The sequence below is a fragment of the Pelophylax lessonae genome (assembly GCF_965119305.1).
Source record: "Pelophylax lessonae genome assembly, chromosome: 1".
Classification (NCBI taxonomy): Eukaryota; Metazoa; Chordata; class Amphibia; order Anura; family Ranidae; genus Pelophylax; species Pelophylax lessonae.
Window position 1 is genome coordinate 313736082 of NC_138768.1, and position 18649 is coordinate 313754730.

The 18649-nt window shown below is 43.7% G+C and overlaps 1 protein-coding gene across 1 annotated transcript in view; it reads left to right on the top strand.

Moving 5' to 3' along the window:
* Positions 1 to 18649, top strand: part of TEP1 (telomerase associated protein 1) — a 91684-nt gene that overhangs the window by 67666 nt on the left and 5369 nt on the right. The window contains exons 47-52 of the mRNA XM_082244270.1: positions 637 to 773; positions 3533 to 3651; positions 5962 to 6094; positions 6180 to 6279; positions 11252 to 11334; positions 12267 to 12371. Coding sequence (XP_082100396.1) covers positions 637 to 773; positions 3533 to 3651; positions 5962 to 6094; positions 6180 to 6279; positions 11252 to 11334; positions 12267 to 12371 — 677 coding nt within the window. The remainder of the gene's footprint in view (positions 1 to 636; positions 774 to 3532; positions 3652 to 5961; positions 6095 to 6179; positions 6280 to 11251; positions 11335 to 12266; positions 12372 to 18649) is intronic.

Here is an 18649-nt window from a genome sequence, read left to right on the forward strand (position 1 = left end):
TATTATACAAAATGTATATAGCTCCAGCAGTTAGTGCAGTGCTCTACAAAAAGGGAGACATTACAATTACGAACAGTTCAAGTCAACAGAGTTAGAAGGGTCATGCTTGCTAGAGCTTACAATCTAAAAGGGAGGGGCAAGTGACACAAAAGGTTATAGCTGTAAGTGTATTAGCTGACAGAGAAAGTAATACACACAGGCCGAATGCCAGGTGACATTGGACAGAAGCCGGCCATTTAGCTGGCTTCTGTCAGATAAGCATGCTGGAAAACCAGCAGCTGACCGGCTTCCGATTAATGGCTGGGAGTGCTGATCAGAGTTTTCTGGCGGGGGAGGGGATTTCCCTGTCGGAACACAACAGCTCCGCGGGGGAGATCACTGTATAACGTCAGATCGTTAGTACAGCGGTTCCGACCGGAGCTGACCATTTTTTTTTTTTTCGTTCAACCCACTGGATTGAATGGAAAAAAACGTAGTGTGTACCAGGCTTTACATTTTGTTTTTAAAGTATGTTTCATGCTTTTATAATTTGCTTTTCAGAAATAGACTGTAAATGTTAATAAAGCGGGTTGAGTTAATAGACAATCTATACAGAGATTCTACACAGGCTTTATTGGGCTGTTTGTTACTCCACAGAGGGTCTTAAAGGAATCCGTCACAAGGGTGCAGTGTCTGCTATTGCATGGTCTCCAGATGGGGAGCTGGTGGTATCCGCTGGAGAGTTTGGGGATCTGATAGTATGGAAACAACAGAAAGGTGTACTCAGTCTGCAGGTAAACCATTCTTCTTTATAGGTAATTTATATTGTTTGAATGATACATTTTTAACTGCTTTACTGGGAAATAAATTGCTTATAGAACTCTATAGCTGGAGCTGAGGTTTACACACACAACTCAATGAAAAGGAGGAGTAACACTGGCTATAGATGGATCAAAATTTGTCTGGTTCATCAGGAACTGGATGAATTTTGATCCATCTGTGGCTGTTCTCATTCAGTTCAGGAGTCCATCCAGGGGTCAAGTCCTGGGGAAATAAGTGTGGGAACTCACCCAAGATTTCGCCCCCTCCCCCACCTCAAAAATAAAAGAGAGAGAGTGTGTGTGTATATGTATATGTGTGTATATATATATATATATATATACACATCTTTTGAGGAGCAAGGGCCACTTTAATGACTTAATAACCGGCCGCAGGCCACAATGAGCAGAGCAGGCAAATGACAGGTCCGTGTCCACTCAGCATATGCACAGCAGACAAGTACTTTCTGTCCCCTTCTGTTTTTTTTAAGTGGATGAGATTGGAGATAGGCAGGTATTAACGGGCACAAGTCCGTTTACATCTGCCGCTCTATAGAAGTGAATGGGGGGTCAGATTGGGTCCACCTGACAAACAGATAGGCGGACCCGATCAGACTGATCGTGTGAAAAGGGCCTAAGGCTGCTTTCACACGGATGCACTGCCGTTTACCTGCACCTCGACTGCCCTCAATCTTCACTTCTTCCTCAAGATTCCTGCAGGTATCGCTGGCTGCTGTTGTCCCTCAGGTGGGTCTGGCTGGTGGCTGCTGCTGTTTTTCCTCCAGGGCTGGTACTGCTGAGGGGTACTGCTGGGCGGGTGCTGTTGGCTGTTACTGCTGGCTTATTCCCGACCCACCATCCATCCGTGAGCATCAGTGTGACAGGAGCGGCGCTGGAGGAAGCATGCGGCTGCAGTAGAGAGCAGAGCTGATGCTTCCTGTATCGCTCCTGTAACTGTCACAGGCGGAGTGAATATAACTCCACCTGTGACAAGAGCCGGCGCTATACAGGAAACATCGGCGCTGCTTCCTCTAGTGCCAGCTCCATTCTTCACACACACAGATGCCACAGACAGCTTGCATACAAAGGCCAGTCCTGCAGGGAACGGCGTTCCTGCAGGACTCAAGCCCTGAGTCCATCTAATCAGTGCAGCTCTGATCAGTGTATTCTGACAGTGGAAGAGTCTTGCTGTCACAATACAGTAGCACAGTGGGGAGGATTCCTTCATCCACCTCGAATTCATCTATGGCCAGCTTTACTAAGGTTCCTCCCTCCCATCCCTGCCTGATAAGTTCAGATCAGCCCTACAGAAATTATGTTTAGAAAACACATAAAGCTTTGTGACCCCAAAAAAACTGATATACCCTCAAACAGTATATATTTTTTAACCAGAGGCCCTAGAGAATAAAATGGTGGGCGTTCCAATTTTTTTGTCACACGATATTTGCCCAGAAGCATTTTTAGGGGAAAATCTACTTTAATGAATTTTACTGAACACAATACAATGCCAAATTAAAATATAAGGGATGATGTTACGCCCAGTAAATATATACCAAACTTGTCATGCTTTAAAATTGTGCACAACCGTGGAATGGAGACAAACTACAGTACATTATAATATCCATAGGTGATGTTTTAAAGCCTTTACAGGTTACCAGTTTAGAGTTACACAGGGGGTCTTGCACTAGAATTATTGCTCTTACTCTGAAGTTCGCTGTGATACTTCACATGTGTGGTGCGAATGCTGTTTACATATGCATGCAGGTTCGCATTTGCATGTGAACATGGATGGACATGGGCGAAATTTTTAAAAATGTTATTTAAATTAATTTTTTTTACATTACACCTTTTTTTTCTTTTTTATGATCAACTTTATTGCTATCACAAGGGACAAACAACATCCCTTGTGATAGCATGGACAGTGACTGATACTCTTTTTAGAGAAATAGACCACAGATCTCTCCTCTGGCCTTCAAGGCGTCTATTCAAATCAAGACTGGTTTGATCAGGTGCTGTACAAGCCAGTAAAGGCTTGTAAATAAACAGAAACCGGGAGCTATTTAAATCCTTGTCGCAACCGGTTTCTAACGTTTGTTCCTTCCACTCTTCATGGTGATTGCAATCAGAGTGGTCACACCGGTACTGGGCTCCAGGGGGGGAACCCCCTTCCCCAGCTGTAAAAGTGGTTGATATGCGCTGTATAGCTGCTTGGATCTGATGGGCAATAAAAAACATTACATTGTAGCTGCAACCATGATCCTGGTATAACAGCTTCAACCTGAGGCCAATACAGCCTACGGGCAAGAAGTGGTTAAACTAACAATGTTCTAAAGTAAAAAAAGGAGGATTTTTAAGTAACACATTTTTTTACCCTGTAAGTGAATGGCCAATTTTTTTTTAATAGTTACAGATGTTTTGCTAATTACTACATTGCTGAATATTTACCACCTTGCTAAATATTTACCCAGTAAGTGGGTAAAACTAACATTTATCTAAAAACATTTAGAAACACATTTTTAAAGGGAAGCGCTAACGGTTTTAATCAGTGCTTTATACTTTGTTTTTTTATATATGCTGTATATATATATATATATATATATATATATATATATATATATATATATATATATATATATATATATATATATATATATTTGCACACGTTTCCAAATGAGCACTAACTTAATACAAGTGAAAAAAAATTAACTAGATTGATGCCTGTGCTTGTATTGCAGTGTGGAGAGCTTTGTATTTCCTCGGTTGTGTTTACTACACAACGTTCATTCTGCATTATCTCCAATGATTTGACCATTTCCCGTTGGCTTCTGTTTCCTTGTAAGGGAGGTGGCTTAAGGTCAGTAATAATTAATGAAGGTATGAAATATGCATGAGACTTTGAATGGGTCAGGGATAGCTCATCATATTCACTACACATACTGACTTTTATTTTAGGTTTTTTTTTTTTTTTTTTTACATTATAGAATTTTAGAGTATAGAACGGTTAGAACAACTGTCAGTGTTCCATTGGGAAGATTTCCATTCACTTCCTGTATTGGTCAACATTGTCATTGTGGCAGGAAGTGAGGAACATTTTCAATAGGGGCACAACTGTAAAAACAAGGGGTTCTGACCTTCCCAATCATCCTACCAAAAAAAAAAAAAAAAGGAAAAAGTCTCAATTGCCATCATATTCTAGTTAGAGACATTTATAACAACCTTGTCTCAGGGGCGGGAAGTGAGGAAAATCTCTCTAGCGAGGTTATTACATGAACTCCTGTCAGTGATTCTAACTATTCCCTACTCTATATCTAAGAAAAAAGATTTGGAGATGCACTTCAATTATAAAAAACTTGGAAAATTTTGGCAATAAACCTTTATTAGAAAGTCAATACAGCATTGCCACAAATATTAATTAAAAAAGTGTCTGTGAATGGGTTTCCCTCAAATAAAAACTTAATTTACCAAAAAAGACTTGGGGTCCTTTCACGCAATGCGCCGTCTGACGAGGTCCGTTCTCTGCTCAGCGGAGGATTGATCCGCCGATCCCCGCTGAGCAGGCAGGTGTATAGAAATGAATCACCCCCTTTAAAATAATCACATTTTGTTGCTTTGCAGCCTGAAATGAAGACTGACACAGTTTTTGTTTTATCCAGCTGTATTTACTCAGTCTAACCTATAACATCCAAGTGAAAGGTATAACATGTCAGAAAAAAATATCAAAAATTCAAAACCCGAGTCCCTGAGTTGGAAAAATTATCACTCCCCTCCTAAAAATGACTTGTAAAATCAATCAGGTGTAGCTAATCATCTTCTCAATGGCACATAAAGCAATTTGACTTTCAGCTGTGATCAGCTGTGGTCATTTTGATTAGCACAGCATGAGAAGAGCTTTCCTGGAGCATTTCAGTCCCTGATAGTGTAACTGAAGCAAACAATCAACTATGGGTGCTAAGGCACTGTCAGAAGGTCTTTGGGATAAAGTTGTGGACAGGAACAAGTCAGGAGATGGATAAAAAACAAATTTCAAAGCCTTTATCAATGCTTAGAAGCACAGTGAAGTCTATTATTAAGAAGTGGAAGGTATTTGGTTCAACACAGACCCTCCCTGGATCAGGACGTCACTCCAAACTGGATGAAAGAGCATGTGCATGTGGCAACAATATCACAAATTCTCCACAAATGTGGCTTGTATGGGAGGGTTGCAAGAAAAAGCCACTCCTCAAGGAAGGCCACTTGCAGTCACGACTGAGCTTTGCCAAAGCACACCTTGAAGATTCTGAGGTGAAGTGGAAAAAGGTGTTGTGGTCAGAGGAGACTAAAATGTAATTATTTGGCCTCAACCCCAAAAGATATGTCTGGCGGAAACCCAATACAGCTCACCATCCAAACAACACCATTCCTACAGTAAAGCATGGAGGTGGTAATATCCTGTTATGGGAGCGTTTCTCTGCAGCAGGGACTGGGGAACTTGTTAGGATTGAAGGAAAAATGGATGGGGCAAAACTGTCAAATTCTTGAGGAAAATCTGCTGCCCTCAGTTGTCAATGGAAAGAAGGTTTACCTTCCAACATGACAATGGCCAAAAGCACACAGCAAAAACAACCACACAGTGGTTGAAGGAGAAAAAGTTGAATGCCCTTGGATGGCCTAGTCAGAGCCCAGACTTAAACCCCATAGAAAATCTGTTGAATGACTTAAGACTGCAGTCCACAAACGTTCACCATCAGTTTTAACTGAACTTGAGCAGTTCTGCAAAGAATGGGCAAATATTGCAGTCTAGATGTGCAAAGTTAGTAGAAACCTATCCCAACAGACTAAAGGCTGTAAGTAAAGCAAAAGGTGGTTCAACAAAATACTACCACAAGGGGGTAATCCTTGTTCCAACTTAGGGATTCTGTTTCGTTCTTTTTTTTTTTTTACATGTTCGTTTTTTAGCTTTCACTTGGATGTTATAAGCTGCACTGAGTAAATACATCTTGATAGAACAAAAACTGTCTGTCTTCATTCCAGGCTGCAAATCAACAAAATGTGATTATTTTAAAGGGGGTGATTATTTTCTATGCTCACTGTACATAAAAGAAGCAGCTGAGGCTGGCCTGCTCATAGTTTGCTTGTCCCCAAGTTATTGCAAATGCACTGGAAAATCTTTTTTTTTCTCCTACAGGGCAAAGAAGGCTTACAGTGTGGAGATTGAGTCCCTGGTGCTGTCTGCAATCCTTACCGCCTCACAAAAGGTGCAGCTCCACACATTGTCAGGGAAAGTGTTCCTTATGGAACCCAAAACTGGATTAATGCAGGTAAGTTGGATGAGTTTTTTTTATAAAAGAGATGATATTCTATTATTTTCTTTTAACTCACTAAGGGCTGTTTTATTTATTTTAGGATATCAATATTGTTTATGCCTTATTGCCAAATCCTAATTTCAAACCTCCAGATGAAGAGCTAACTGGCTGTATTATTACCGCATCCCAGACAGATTTTGGTAAGATAACCACTTTCAAATAACCAGATGTAAATTGTAAAGTTTAAAGAACAATATAACTTTGGTACCAGGTTTTTCTTTAAGGCATGCTCCTGTGTAATGCTTTATGATCCGATGCTTACCTCTGTCCCCATTTCAGTCATCTTCACTATGTGGCCCTGCCCAGAACCATACGGCCTTTCTTCTTAAATGTCCCCTATGGGTTCTGTTCACTCTTTGCATGCAAGTCATCATTCCTATGAAGAGTTGTACTCTACTTGGCTTTAGCGATCATATGGGGTAGGGCTTTCTATTAGGAATGAATGGGGCCAAGGCATGCATGTGTAGGATAACTAGGACCCAACAAGGGTGTTTACAGAAGAAAAACCTGTGTGGTAGCTGAGGATTGGACTAGGTGGGCTACATTTTGGGAGGTTGGGCCTTGATGGACAACTTTTGCAAAAAAGGTACAGTTGTCCTTTAACTACCTCAATGCAGGGCACTTAAACCCCCCTTCCTTCCCAGACCAATTTTCAGCTTTTAGCGCTGTTGCAATTTGAGACCCGGTTCACACTTCTGCGAGTGCCGGGTTCGCATGTAATGTCGGAGCGCACTGCTCCGACATTACATGCGATCAGCTGTGCGGTGCGAGTTTAGACATACAGTTTGTATGGCTAAATTCGCATCGCACCCGGTGCAAACACGCACAGGAGGCATTTTTGCAGCTGCATCAGGATCGGATCGCACAGCGGTTCACACTTGTGCGATCCCATCCTGTGCGAACTGCACGATCGCACTGCGATATGCGATCAAACTGGGGGTGTCGTTAAGATTACATTGACACCCCCAGCGTATCGCATATGGCAGTGTGAACTGCCGGGGGTGCGTGTGCGATGCGGGAAAAGGCTGCGAATTCGCAGCCTTCCCGCATCGCATATATGTGAACCGAGCCTGAATGACAATTACGCGGTCATGCAACGCTGTACCTAAACCAAATTTGTGTCATTTTTTCCCCACAAATAGAGCTTTCTTTTGGTGGTATTTGATCACCGCTAGGTTTTTTCTTTTTTGGTGCACAAATAAAAAAAGACTGAAAAGTTTGAAAAAAAAAAAAAAGTTTTTTTGTTTAGGTTATGAAATTTTGTAAATAGATATGTTGTTTCCTGCACTGATGATGCCGCACTGACAGGCACTGATGAGGAGGCACTGATGGGGTGGCACTGATATGCAGCACTGATAGGTAGCACTGATATGCAGCACTGATGGGCACTGATATGTGGCACTGATAGATAGCACTGATATGCAGCATTGGTGGGCACTGATAGGCAGCGCTGATGGGCACTGATTGGCGGCACTGATAGGTGGCACTGTTGGGCGGCACTGATAGGCAGCACTGGTGGGCAATAACGGCACTGGTGGGCAGCACTGATAGATGGCATTGGTGGGCAACACTGATAGGGAGGGCACTGGGGGGCTCTCTGAGCCCTGCTTGCCATCCCTGGTGGCCATAGTGGGCATCCCTGGTGGTCATGGGTGGGCATCCCTGGTGGCTTAGTGGCACCCCTCCCCCCCCCCCAGGGCTGCACTGGTAATCAATGTTCTGATTACCAGCACAGACCCCCCCCTGTGATCAGTGAGTAATTAGAAATACTCACTGATCACCCCCGCAGCAGCACCGATCATCCCTCTTCTCCTCACTGACAGGATCTGTCAGGAGGAGAAGAGATCGAAGCCGTTACAACGGCTCTATTTACATTACATGACGGCTGTGATTGGACACAGCCGTCATGTGATCAGGAGGGCCAATCACAGGGCCCTCCTGCCGAATGATGTTGCTCTGTGTCCGAGGGACACAGGCACATCTCTCTCCTTCTGAAGGACGTTCCGGAACGTCCATTCAGAAGGACGAGACTCCCGCCCGGTGTTCCGTGAGAATTACCTACCCGTGAGAAAAACCTACCCCTCGTCACTTCCGGTTGCACGGCAGTGTGTTTAATGCGGCGGTTACATTAAAACAGCTGGCCTGCAATACGAGTCATCTCCACTCCTGTCCCTGTCACTTCCCTGATCTCGGCTACTAAATATAAAAGCGGCGGCGGCTGTATGAAAATATAAATCACGGAGCCGAGAGCCGCTTTTATATTTACTAGCCAAGATCAGGGTCATGACAGGGAGAGGAGCGGAGATGACTCATAGTGCAGCCCAGCTGTTTTAATTTAACCGCCGCGTCGGTAGGTTTTTATCACGGACACCGTGATAATTTTATACTAGTGCGCATGCGCACTAGTCTGATCCTTAGCTGCTCCATTACGTATCGGGGGCTGTTAGCATGTGCACTGCTGCGCTGCTCAGCTGTTTCTGGCCGGAAGTGACGAGGGTAGGTTTTTCTCACGGGGTAGGTAATTCTCACGTTACACCGGCCGTATATGTACTATGGCCCGGGTGGGAGGTAGTTAAAGAGACCTTGTCACGTTACTTCATTCGGAGCCTGGATAGGTAGGAAAGATGCAGTGAATAGGCAGTGAGTGGACATGGCTGGGTAAGTGTTCATGCCTGGGAGATACTGTTTGCAGACACTGTTATTTTGTCTTGAATAGGCAGTGTCTCTTTAAAAGAAAAAAGTGTAAGTGCACAGTTTAGAGGGCAGATGAAGTAGTAAGTCTAAAGTGGTAGAGCTAAGGGTTAGATTAGAGGTTGAGGTTTGAATGCTAGCACTATAATTTGTTCCAAGCGCTGAACGTCCCATAACAAAATGTATTGTAATACACTCCTGGTGCCAAAAGCCCATTAGTTACATAGTCAGGTTGAAAAAAAGTACCTTGTTTAACCTATAGAAAAAAAAAAAATACACACAAATAGAAAACCTCCATATACACAATTCTTTAGTTGATCCAGAAAAAGGCAACCCCCCCCCCCCCCCCAACGTCGTAAAGCATGATCCAATTTTCTCCAGTGGTGGAATTCCTTCCTGATCCCCCCAGGATGCAATCAGATATTCTCTGGATCAACTACCCCTAGTGTTATAATTCCCAACTGTATAAATTTAAAAAGTGAAATATTGGAGGTTTTTTTTTTAAAATCATACTTTACACCTAGCTGCATCTGTCCCCTGCCGGCTGTTAGGATGAGAATGATTGATTAAACACCACTGATTCCTCAGTTCTCTTTGCTCGTTCCTATTAGAAGGGGGGACTTTGACACCATTCTTCTCCAGAAGGAGAAGATGTGGATTGACAGATTGGGATCTTTAATTCCTAACTGATTGAACAATGAATGTAATTTACAACCTTTTCATAAGATTTAATCCCACTGTATTATATCTTAATTATTTAGGAACTAGCTTGGTTCTCTCTCTCCAAGAATCTTAAATCTCCAAATAATCCTTAATATAGCAGACTGATTTTTGAGATTAACCATCTGCCTAAGTGCACCCGGTGGTTTTTGTTTTTTTCTCCCCTTAATGAATGGTACTGGTGTGATGAATGAAGAGGAAGGGTGATTTGCATGACATATAGTAGTAGAGAATTGGCAATACATCAACCTGATTTTATTTCAGCTGTGGTCTGAAAACCCCTCCCCACTCTGAAGAAGTTAGCGCTGATTGGCTAATGAAATGCATCAACGTTTCGTCCCCATGCACATGACGTCAATGGGAATGGCAACTACAGGCGACTTTTATTTAGTCAACTAGGAGTTCCATACATTTATCCCTGCTATCCCATCTGACACCCAGCATTAACTAGCTATCTACTGAGAGCTCTGGTCCAATTTTTACTATATCCTATGACAGGAACTTATGAGGTTGCCTTTGAAGGAAGAAAAATATATTTATTATTATTATATAGGAAAATTGCTCTTGTTCTAGTTGAATGACTGTATGTATGGATGATAGCATGAGCAGCTGCTATTCCCACCTCCAGACAATGTCTTTTTACCAATTTTAAAGGTGTGGTGAAGGTTATATACTGAATTAATTTTGATATATGACGTGAGTTAATAAAGCTGTTTTTTCAATTCAACCATAGTGTCCCACATAGTAGACACTTGTCTTCCTTTTTTGTATGCTTGGTTTTTGGTCATGAGAACTGCACCATAATATTGACTGTACTCTCCAGTCTTATGGTGAATGATTGACACAGCTACGACAGACTTTTACTCACACTGCGCTCACAAATTTGTGGTTGATCTGAGATTACCTCTTTGATTATTAATTGTCAGTCACTGCTGTCTGCTCTCCCTCCCCCCCATTACTCACTGGAGTACTGGGCTGTGGGACGAGGTGGGGGAATGGCTGGCTCAGGCTCTCAGAAGCATGCTGAGAGGCAGAGCCAGTTGCCGGTCCAGGCATCTGGGTGGATCCTGAGCCTGGACCAGCTAAGTGACATGGCTGAAAACAGGACACAGGAGTGCAGATTGTTCTGCAGGCTGAGACAGCCCCTCCACAGCCCAGCACTCCAGTGAGCGCTGGAGGGAAGAGCAGAGAACAACTGACTGACAGCCCCAGATCTCTGCTCAGAGCGGAGGGTGAGAACTGAGCATTCCTGGTGTTTGATCTCTCAGTTCATATTGCAGAGCTGGCAGGGGGACAGATGCAGCATCTAATCAATGCTGCATCCACCTAGGTTAGTATAGTATCTTTATTATATATATATTTTTAAATCCTGAACTTCTCTTTTAAGTCTATGATCTACCAGAACACCCCGATCCTTCTCCACAATTGACTCCCCAGCTGTTCTTCTATTATGTATGTATGCATGTTTTTAACCCCTAGGTGCATAATTTACATTTATCAACATTAAACCTCATTTGTCACATAGTTGCCCAAAAAAACAGTGCATTGAGGTTGGCTTGTAATTTGAAGACATCCTGTAAGGATGGTATGCCACTGCATAGCTTGGTGTCCTCAGCAAATACATGGCAATGAATTAAACATGGCATTGTTTTTTTTTTTTATAATGGTTTCCAGCTGTTAACATATTTGTATTTTATGAAGGTGTGTCTGACTCTACTGGAGCCTTGTGGCTTCAAAGCCCACAGTCAAGGCAAAAATCATCTGGGAAATGGGAGCAAAAACAGGTGAGCATACCATGTTTCATATTTTATAACAGGCACATTTAGCACTATCAATAATGGTGGAGAGGTAGAACACTGATTCAACTGATTTGCAAGGGAGGAGGTCACCCAGCATTGAGCAATTTAGGAAGTGAAGTAAGGGCACTGACAGTCAGTAAGGGGGGTACTAATAGACCGTAAACGTGTCTAAGAGAAATTTGGTTGATCCTATTGTTGACATTCTTATGAAAATGGTAGATACTTTAACTGGCCATAGACGGATAGGAATTCGGCCGGACCAGTAGGGATCAGACGTGTTTTGATCCATCTATGGCTGTTCCCGCTCCCACTGAGACATTGTATTCCAACAGTGGGGACTCTTCTCTGTCCGAATGCACTAATAAGTAGTGCAGCCACTGATTGACAAAAGTTTTCCAATATTCCAGTTTGACAGAAGTCGATCTAATAGTTTACTTCTGTCGAATGGGGATGGCCACACATGGAGCAAAATTTGTCTGGGCCTTGCTGAACTGGTTGAATTTTGATCCATTTATGGCCAGCTTAAGGCTTCAATACAAGCAAAGCCTTAATTGCATTTACTTTTTTTTCCAAAATTAGGAACTGTCATTTTACACTAGTATTAGTTTCTGGTGTTATACATTTACTAACCCTAAAGGCTAATTTAACATCAGCACTAACCAGAAATACTCTGCAGGCCTCACCTTATACTGTATATTTACCTCAGATCCCATATTTAGTTGAGTCAACCCTAAACTTCTTTGTTCTTATTACATTCACTGCATAGAATGATTTTTTTTTTCTTCCATGGCTACATGCATTATAAATGAGTATTTTGTATTTTCCTGACACGCGAGTCACTTTCATTCATGTTGTATCATTCTCAGTCTGTTGATATTCAGTCTTTTACATGTATTTTGCATGGTTACGGTTTACAGATCCATTCAGCTTCTATTTCCTGTTTGAATGTGATGAATGATTTGGTGATTACTGCATCCACCGATCGAAGTGTCAAGATCTGGAGATGTAACCCCTTCAGACAAGTAAGCCCTTTTTTTTCCTGAGTCAGCAGTGCGGTGCGCAAAATGAAAACACTAAAAATACATGTGAACACATACACAAATTGCACTACAGTGTAGGGACCCCTCCCTGACCACGTGGGGTACAAGACTCCTGACTGGGGTTAGGCACACTCAGGTCCACCTAGCCAAAAGGCCCAGCAGACCCTACTTTCCATCATCATCATCATCATCCAAGGCCAATCAACAAGAATTGGGTGGGGGGGGGCTTTTATTACATTTTGTTTTTTGTTTTTTTGATTATTTTTTTAACACACTGTGACCAGAGCAATACAGTGTTACCGTAGTAACACTGTACTACTCTGGGGAAGTGATCAATGTTTTTTTTGTGATTATTACACATTATGATGACTTATACCAGTGAGTTTCACTGGTATAAGCAACCACTTTTACTAAATGAAACTGATTCATTTGGTGCTTCCTATTGTGATTAGCTGTGATTGGCCACAGGTAATCACATGGCACAGATATGCTTAGATTGGCCCTGTGTGTACCATGTAATTACTGTGACCAATCACAGCTAGCAACACAATTGTACGCAATGAATGGCATGAAAGAAAGCCATCCATTGTGTGCAATGTCATGTCATGCTGGTGTTCCATTGGGCCTGAAGCCTGACGTGGTCTGGGAGGACGTCCTATGACGTCCACCTGGAACAACAAATGTACCGCCCAGCCTATTTTAATATGACGGCTGGGTGGAAGTGGTTAAGGATGATCCAAAAGTATTATACTAGAGACCATAATTAATATTTTAAGTATAAAATAAATTTTTTAATAACAAATCCAATAATTTAAAACATTACAGAAGGTATAATGGCAAGAATCCATTAGAAAATGTCAATGCAATTTGCAATATTATGCCACTTCTTTAGGACGTCAGATTTCTTCAAGCAATAAAATGCCATATACTAGTGAGTTTAATCTATTATAAACCTATAATGTAGAAAGAATACATCATACAACTGCAGATATATAAGGTGCTGCAAACAGAACACTCATATATATATATATATATATATATATATATATATATATATATATATATATATATATATATATATATAATGTTTTAACAATCTCAAAAAATAGCAGTCTACTTATCTCGCAAGAGAAGGTGGTTGACCATTTGCCACAAAGAAAGAAACAAACAAAAAAACACAAACATCCAAAGGTGGCCAGGAGACAGTGTCATGGACTCCTGAATTGCGGGGAGGCCAAGAGGAATACCTACCAGAGAAAAAGCCTAGAGCAGTATCAAAGACCGTAGTGAAATGACTCCAGATATACAAAGCAACTAAAGGTAGAAATAAAATCATTCAGGTATCTGAAGCGTACAATGACAATCAAATCATTCAGGGACCAACATATAGAGTGAAGGGCAAAAAGAAAAAAATATACCATCACCACTTCTACTATTTTTGAGCAACCTAAATGGCTTACTCAAAGCTGCCTTTCATTTAGCCTCCAGTCTCAGATGGCTTACACCAGTATAACCTTCAACCTCAGATACTTTATATCACTGTAAACTGTGAAATGGCGTTGAGCTGAAATAAAGTGCTAAGATTTAACTCCTCCCAATAAAAAATATGTATGATAGCATACAAATCCCAAGTCATGGGGTATCCTATCTCCCACTTCAAACTGCTATACAGTACATCAGATGAACAGCATATTTTATATAGCCTCCAATCCTATCACAGGAGTATTTTATTAGCACTGTCTGGAACCCAGCAAAAGAAAAGGAAGAGTGCTAATGACCACCCTAGTCTCACCCATACAAAAAGCACAAGAAGCCAGAGCCAACACTAACTTATATTATTTCCAAGGTACATAAGGAGGATCTAGAACTCACAAATAAGACAAGAAACTATAATAACATCCATCCATGTATGCAGTCACCATATACCTCCAAGCTTTTGACACATGCTAGGTCACCACCAATGTATATTCCCAGGGACTCCCGAGGATCCTCTCCATAATCCTCCCACAATCGGCTCACCAACCAGAGGGGAGGAGAGCGCCGTGGGAGTCAGGAAGCGTTTTCTACCCATTCATAGGGACCACACAAGTCACTCAATGCAACATGTAGTGTTCGCCTTTTAAGAAAAAAAGCTATGCCTGCTGCACATACAATCACAAACCAGGCCTTAGTTGCAAATAGACACAAAAAACGGAAACAAGATGGCTGCCAGATCGGAAGGGGCATCAGGGATGCATTTCAGGGGGAACTCAAACAGGAAGCAAGCTGAATGGACAGGCGAGATAAGCTCAAAGCTGTTGGTCAGTTGTGTTTGTGGTGGTGGGATATCCCTTGTGGCCTTCTGGATTGTGTCTCCATCGGTGCTTTGCTTACTGAGCTTACCTCGCCTGTCCATCCAGCTTGCTTCCTGTTTGAGTTCCAACCTGGAGTGCATCTCTGATTTAAAGATAGTGCCAGTCATGTTACTTCCGTTTTGGTGGCTACCTTGTTTCAGGTTTTTGTGTCTATTTGCAACGGAGGCTTGGTTTGTGATCGTGCCTGCAGCAAGCATGGCTTTTTCCTTATGAGAACGTGAGATGCTGCATTGAGTAATATGTGTGGCCCCCATCAATGGGGAGACGATCCTGCCAAACTGCCACGGCACTCTTCTCCCTTTTGGTTGGGCAGGGCGGATTGTGGGAGGATCCTCAGGAGGCCTGGGGAATATATATTGGAGAGAGCCTGGAGGTATGTGGTGACTGCATACATGGATGGATGTTTTTTTGTCTTCATGGGATGTTCTATATCTTCCTTATGTTCCTTGGAAATTATATAAGTTAGTGTTGGCTCTGACTTGTGCTTTTTGTTAGTGTGAGGCTAGGGTAGCCATTAGCACTCTTCCTTTTCTTTTGCTTGGGTTTCAGTGCTAATAAAATACTTTCTCTGTCGCTCATTGACAGACGTAGTCCTCGTTGATTCAACACACTGGGGTTATGCTGCCCTCTACAGGAGTAGGACTAGACAGGAAAGAAAACATTCTGGCCACACCCTAGGGGCAGTCCCAGAGGGTATATCCTCTCACTTCCTGCTCTAGCAAATCAGTTTTTTTCTGTCTAGTTAAGAGTAAGGACCTAGATACCTTGCTGGGATCTTCGGTCCTGGCAGGATTTTTTTCTTAGAAAGATTTTTTAGACAGCTTTTTTTCTCCAGTGTTCCTGTGAGATCTTCAAGCAAGAAAGCTGGAACTGGGCGATGGGCTGGATGTTGAGATCCAGTGGTCACCCCAGTTCAGCCTACGAGCGCGTGCAGGCCATAGCTCCGCGCTGGGTCGGCCGCGACATAGTCCCACTGGACGGGGACTGACCCTGCGAGCTAAACGTCTCGCTGAAACGCCAAAGACCATGAGTCACAGCGTCCGGATTGGTCGACAGCCCTCCCACCTCGGTGGAGAGGGGTACTGTCAGGAGTTGGCGCCCGCCTGGTTCCGGTATGGTGAGTAGTATGTTCCCCCTTTCCCCCTGACGGGTCTTGTGGTGAACGCGGGCCCCTCTCTGTAATGGTAAGGATGGGTCTTCCCTCTATCCTATAACATGTCACAGATCCCCCTGTTTGAGTGTGATTTTTGTGAACAAGAAGCCAGGAGGCTTGGTTTGGGAGCTGACAATCTAATTGCAAAGATGTTAAAATGATTGAAGTCAGTGGCAGTACTAGAACTTTACTGTGATAGTATAAGGTATCCTACCTGTCAGAAGCCACAGGGCGATGTCTATACATGTATACTGCATTCCAGATCATTCCTCCAGCTAAGCAGATGCCTCCCGACGGTCACGGACCGCATACGGCCCGCCAGGGTCCGGTACCGCTGACCACCATGAGGGTGAAGGGTTGTGAGGCCGAGATCCTTCTGCAGACATGCCGCTATTCTGTGCAGGCCGCCGCCATTGTCTGGTAGATCGCACGAGGCCGCCATTTTGGCGTAGCCTCGTGTCTCCAGCATGGGGGCGGCCATGTTTGAGGTGACTCAAACACCTCGTGGAGCTAGGGGAGGCGCCGGAAGGCGTGCAGAGGGGCGGAGCCGCCTCCTTTCTTCCCGGGAAGCCAGCCAAAAGACTTCCTGTCTGTTCTAGACAATGCTGAAACAAGTTGCATTTTGAAACTCTGAGCAGTAAGTGGTGAGCCTTGGGGTCTATCTCTCTCTCTCGCTCTGTAGGAGTCCCTAAGCAGGCAACACTGAGGGGCTTTGTGGCGCTGGGGGTCTGGAAAAAAAAAAAAAGTTTTATTTCTTTTTGGCAAATTGATTTTTCCGGGTAGTATCTGGAATTATCATGGACCCTGCCACACAGGTACCCCCACCGGTTCCCCTCGGGGGGGGCTGCGGGACCCGCCAGTGCACAGAGTATGGATGCATTCACAGCAGTTTTGAAGTCTTTGGTGGCTCGGGTGGAGACGGCCTGTCAGGAACGGGGGTCAAGAAAGCGACCCCCGCCTACCCCTATATCGTCTGAGACTTCAGATTCTGATGCTGAGATGGTCATTGCAGCTGCAGGCCCCTCTGCAGGTTCTGTTGTCTCAGGTAAGGTTCCCTCAGACAGTGAGGAGAACGTTCATGCTTCCGCCATAAATCAGGAAGAAGCATTGGTGGACGCACTAGTTGTGCGGTTCGGGAAACCTTAAGACTTGAGGTTTTTCCGGCAGAGGCAAATAAAAAGGAATTTCCCTTTGGTACTAGCAGACCCACCAGGACGGTGAAGGTTTTTTCTTTACCCAAGTGTTTGGGTAAAAAGATTAAAGAGGAATGGGATCATTCTAAGCGTACCTTTACTAGTTCCAAGCGCATTATTAGACGCTATCCGTTTGAGGAATCCCTCATTAAGAAATGGACGGTATCACCAGTGGTGGATCCACCTATTTCCAGACTGAATAAAGCCACGTTTTTTTTTTTTTTCAGTGGAGGACGCTTCGTCCTTTAAGAATTCGGTGGATCGGAAGGTAGAAGCGGAGTCCCGCACTATCTTTTCCTGATAGGATCAGCCTTTAGACCAGTTATTGTCATTTGATCTAGTTTTCTCAGACATTTACGGAATGGGCGAGATTGGTGCGCCAGGACCTGAAGGGGAAAGGTATCCCCCAGGCAACATCTGTTTTGATGGAACAGATTATATAAGTACTACAGGTTGTCTGTGACGCAGCCTTGGATGCTACCCCCCTATTAGGGCATGCATCTATGTCAGCGGTAATCCTCAGACGTGTGCTGTGGTTAAAATGCTGGGTCAGCGTAAGTACTACAGGGAGCGGTAGTTACCGTTCCATGAACAGATCATTTTCTTTACCTTTTCCAAAGATTAGCATCAGTTCCCCACAAGAATCGGATCCGGTTGAACGGACAGACCAAGGAGCCTCTACCCGGGTGACTTTGGTCTCTAATGTTTAACCAGGAGAAATCACCACTCGTGATAGGAATCAGGTGTCTAAATAATGTGTGGGAACAGAGAACGATCAGACTTTGTCGGATTGCCGGGGCCAGATAGCTCTAGGGCAGCCTGGTTCGGATCCAGTCAGGCAATATCAGGGTGATGACGTAAGTCATTCACCAAGGATTTCACCATCTGTGCCTTCTGCACAGCATCCCGAAGGCGCGGAGATTGGTAACGCGCGCCCACGATGCTCCAGCGGACGCAGCAGACGCGCTGAACGACCTGTAAAGGCAGTGTCAGCTATTAAAGGGATTCCCTCCTCTCAGATTGCTGCTGAGATTTCTCCGCAGGATGGAGATGGAGGGAACTCCAGTTGTCCTTGAAATTCTAGGCTAGCCTCGTCAAGCCGGTCCGGCCGACTTGGACATGCTAGTCGCGAACGTTCCTTGGGAACTTCTTCTCAGGGAGTGTCTGCGGTCTCAAGGACCGATCTTCCATTGTGCTTTACAATCGCTGGGTTTAATGGCCTGGCCATTGAGACCCAGGTACTGAAGGACAGAGGGTTGTCAGCTTCAGTTATTCCTACGCTAATTAAAGCAGGGAAAGCGACTTCCAGCAAGGTCTATTATCGCACATGGAAGACATATATCGCGTGGTGCGAATCTTTAGAAATTCCTCCACGTACCTATTCGGTGACCCGAATATTGGCCTTTCTGCGAAAGGGGGTTGAGCAGAAACTAGCCTTGAGCACCATCAAGGGTCAGGTTTCAGCATTAGCAATCTTCTTTCAGAAGCCTTTGGCTATTAAGTCCTTGGTGCGGAATTTCATCCAGGGGGTGCGGCACCTGGCTCCACCAGTCCGCGCGC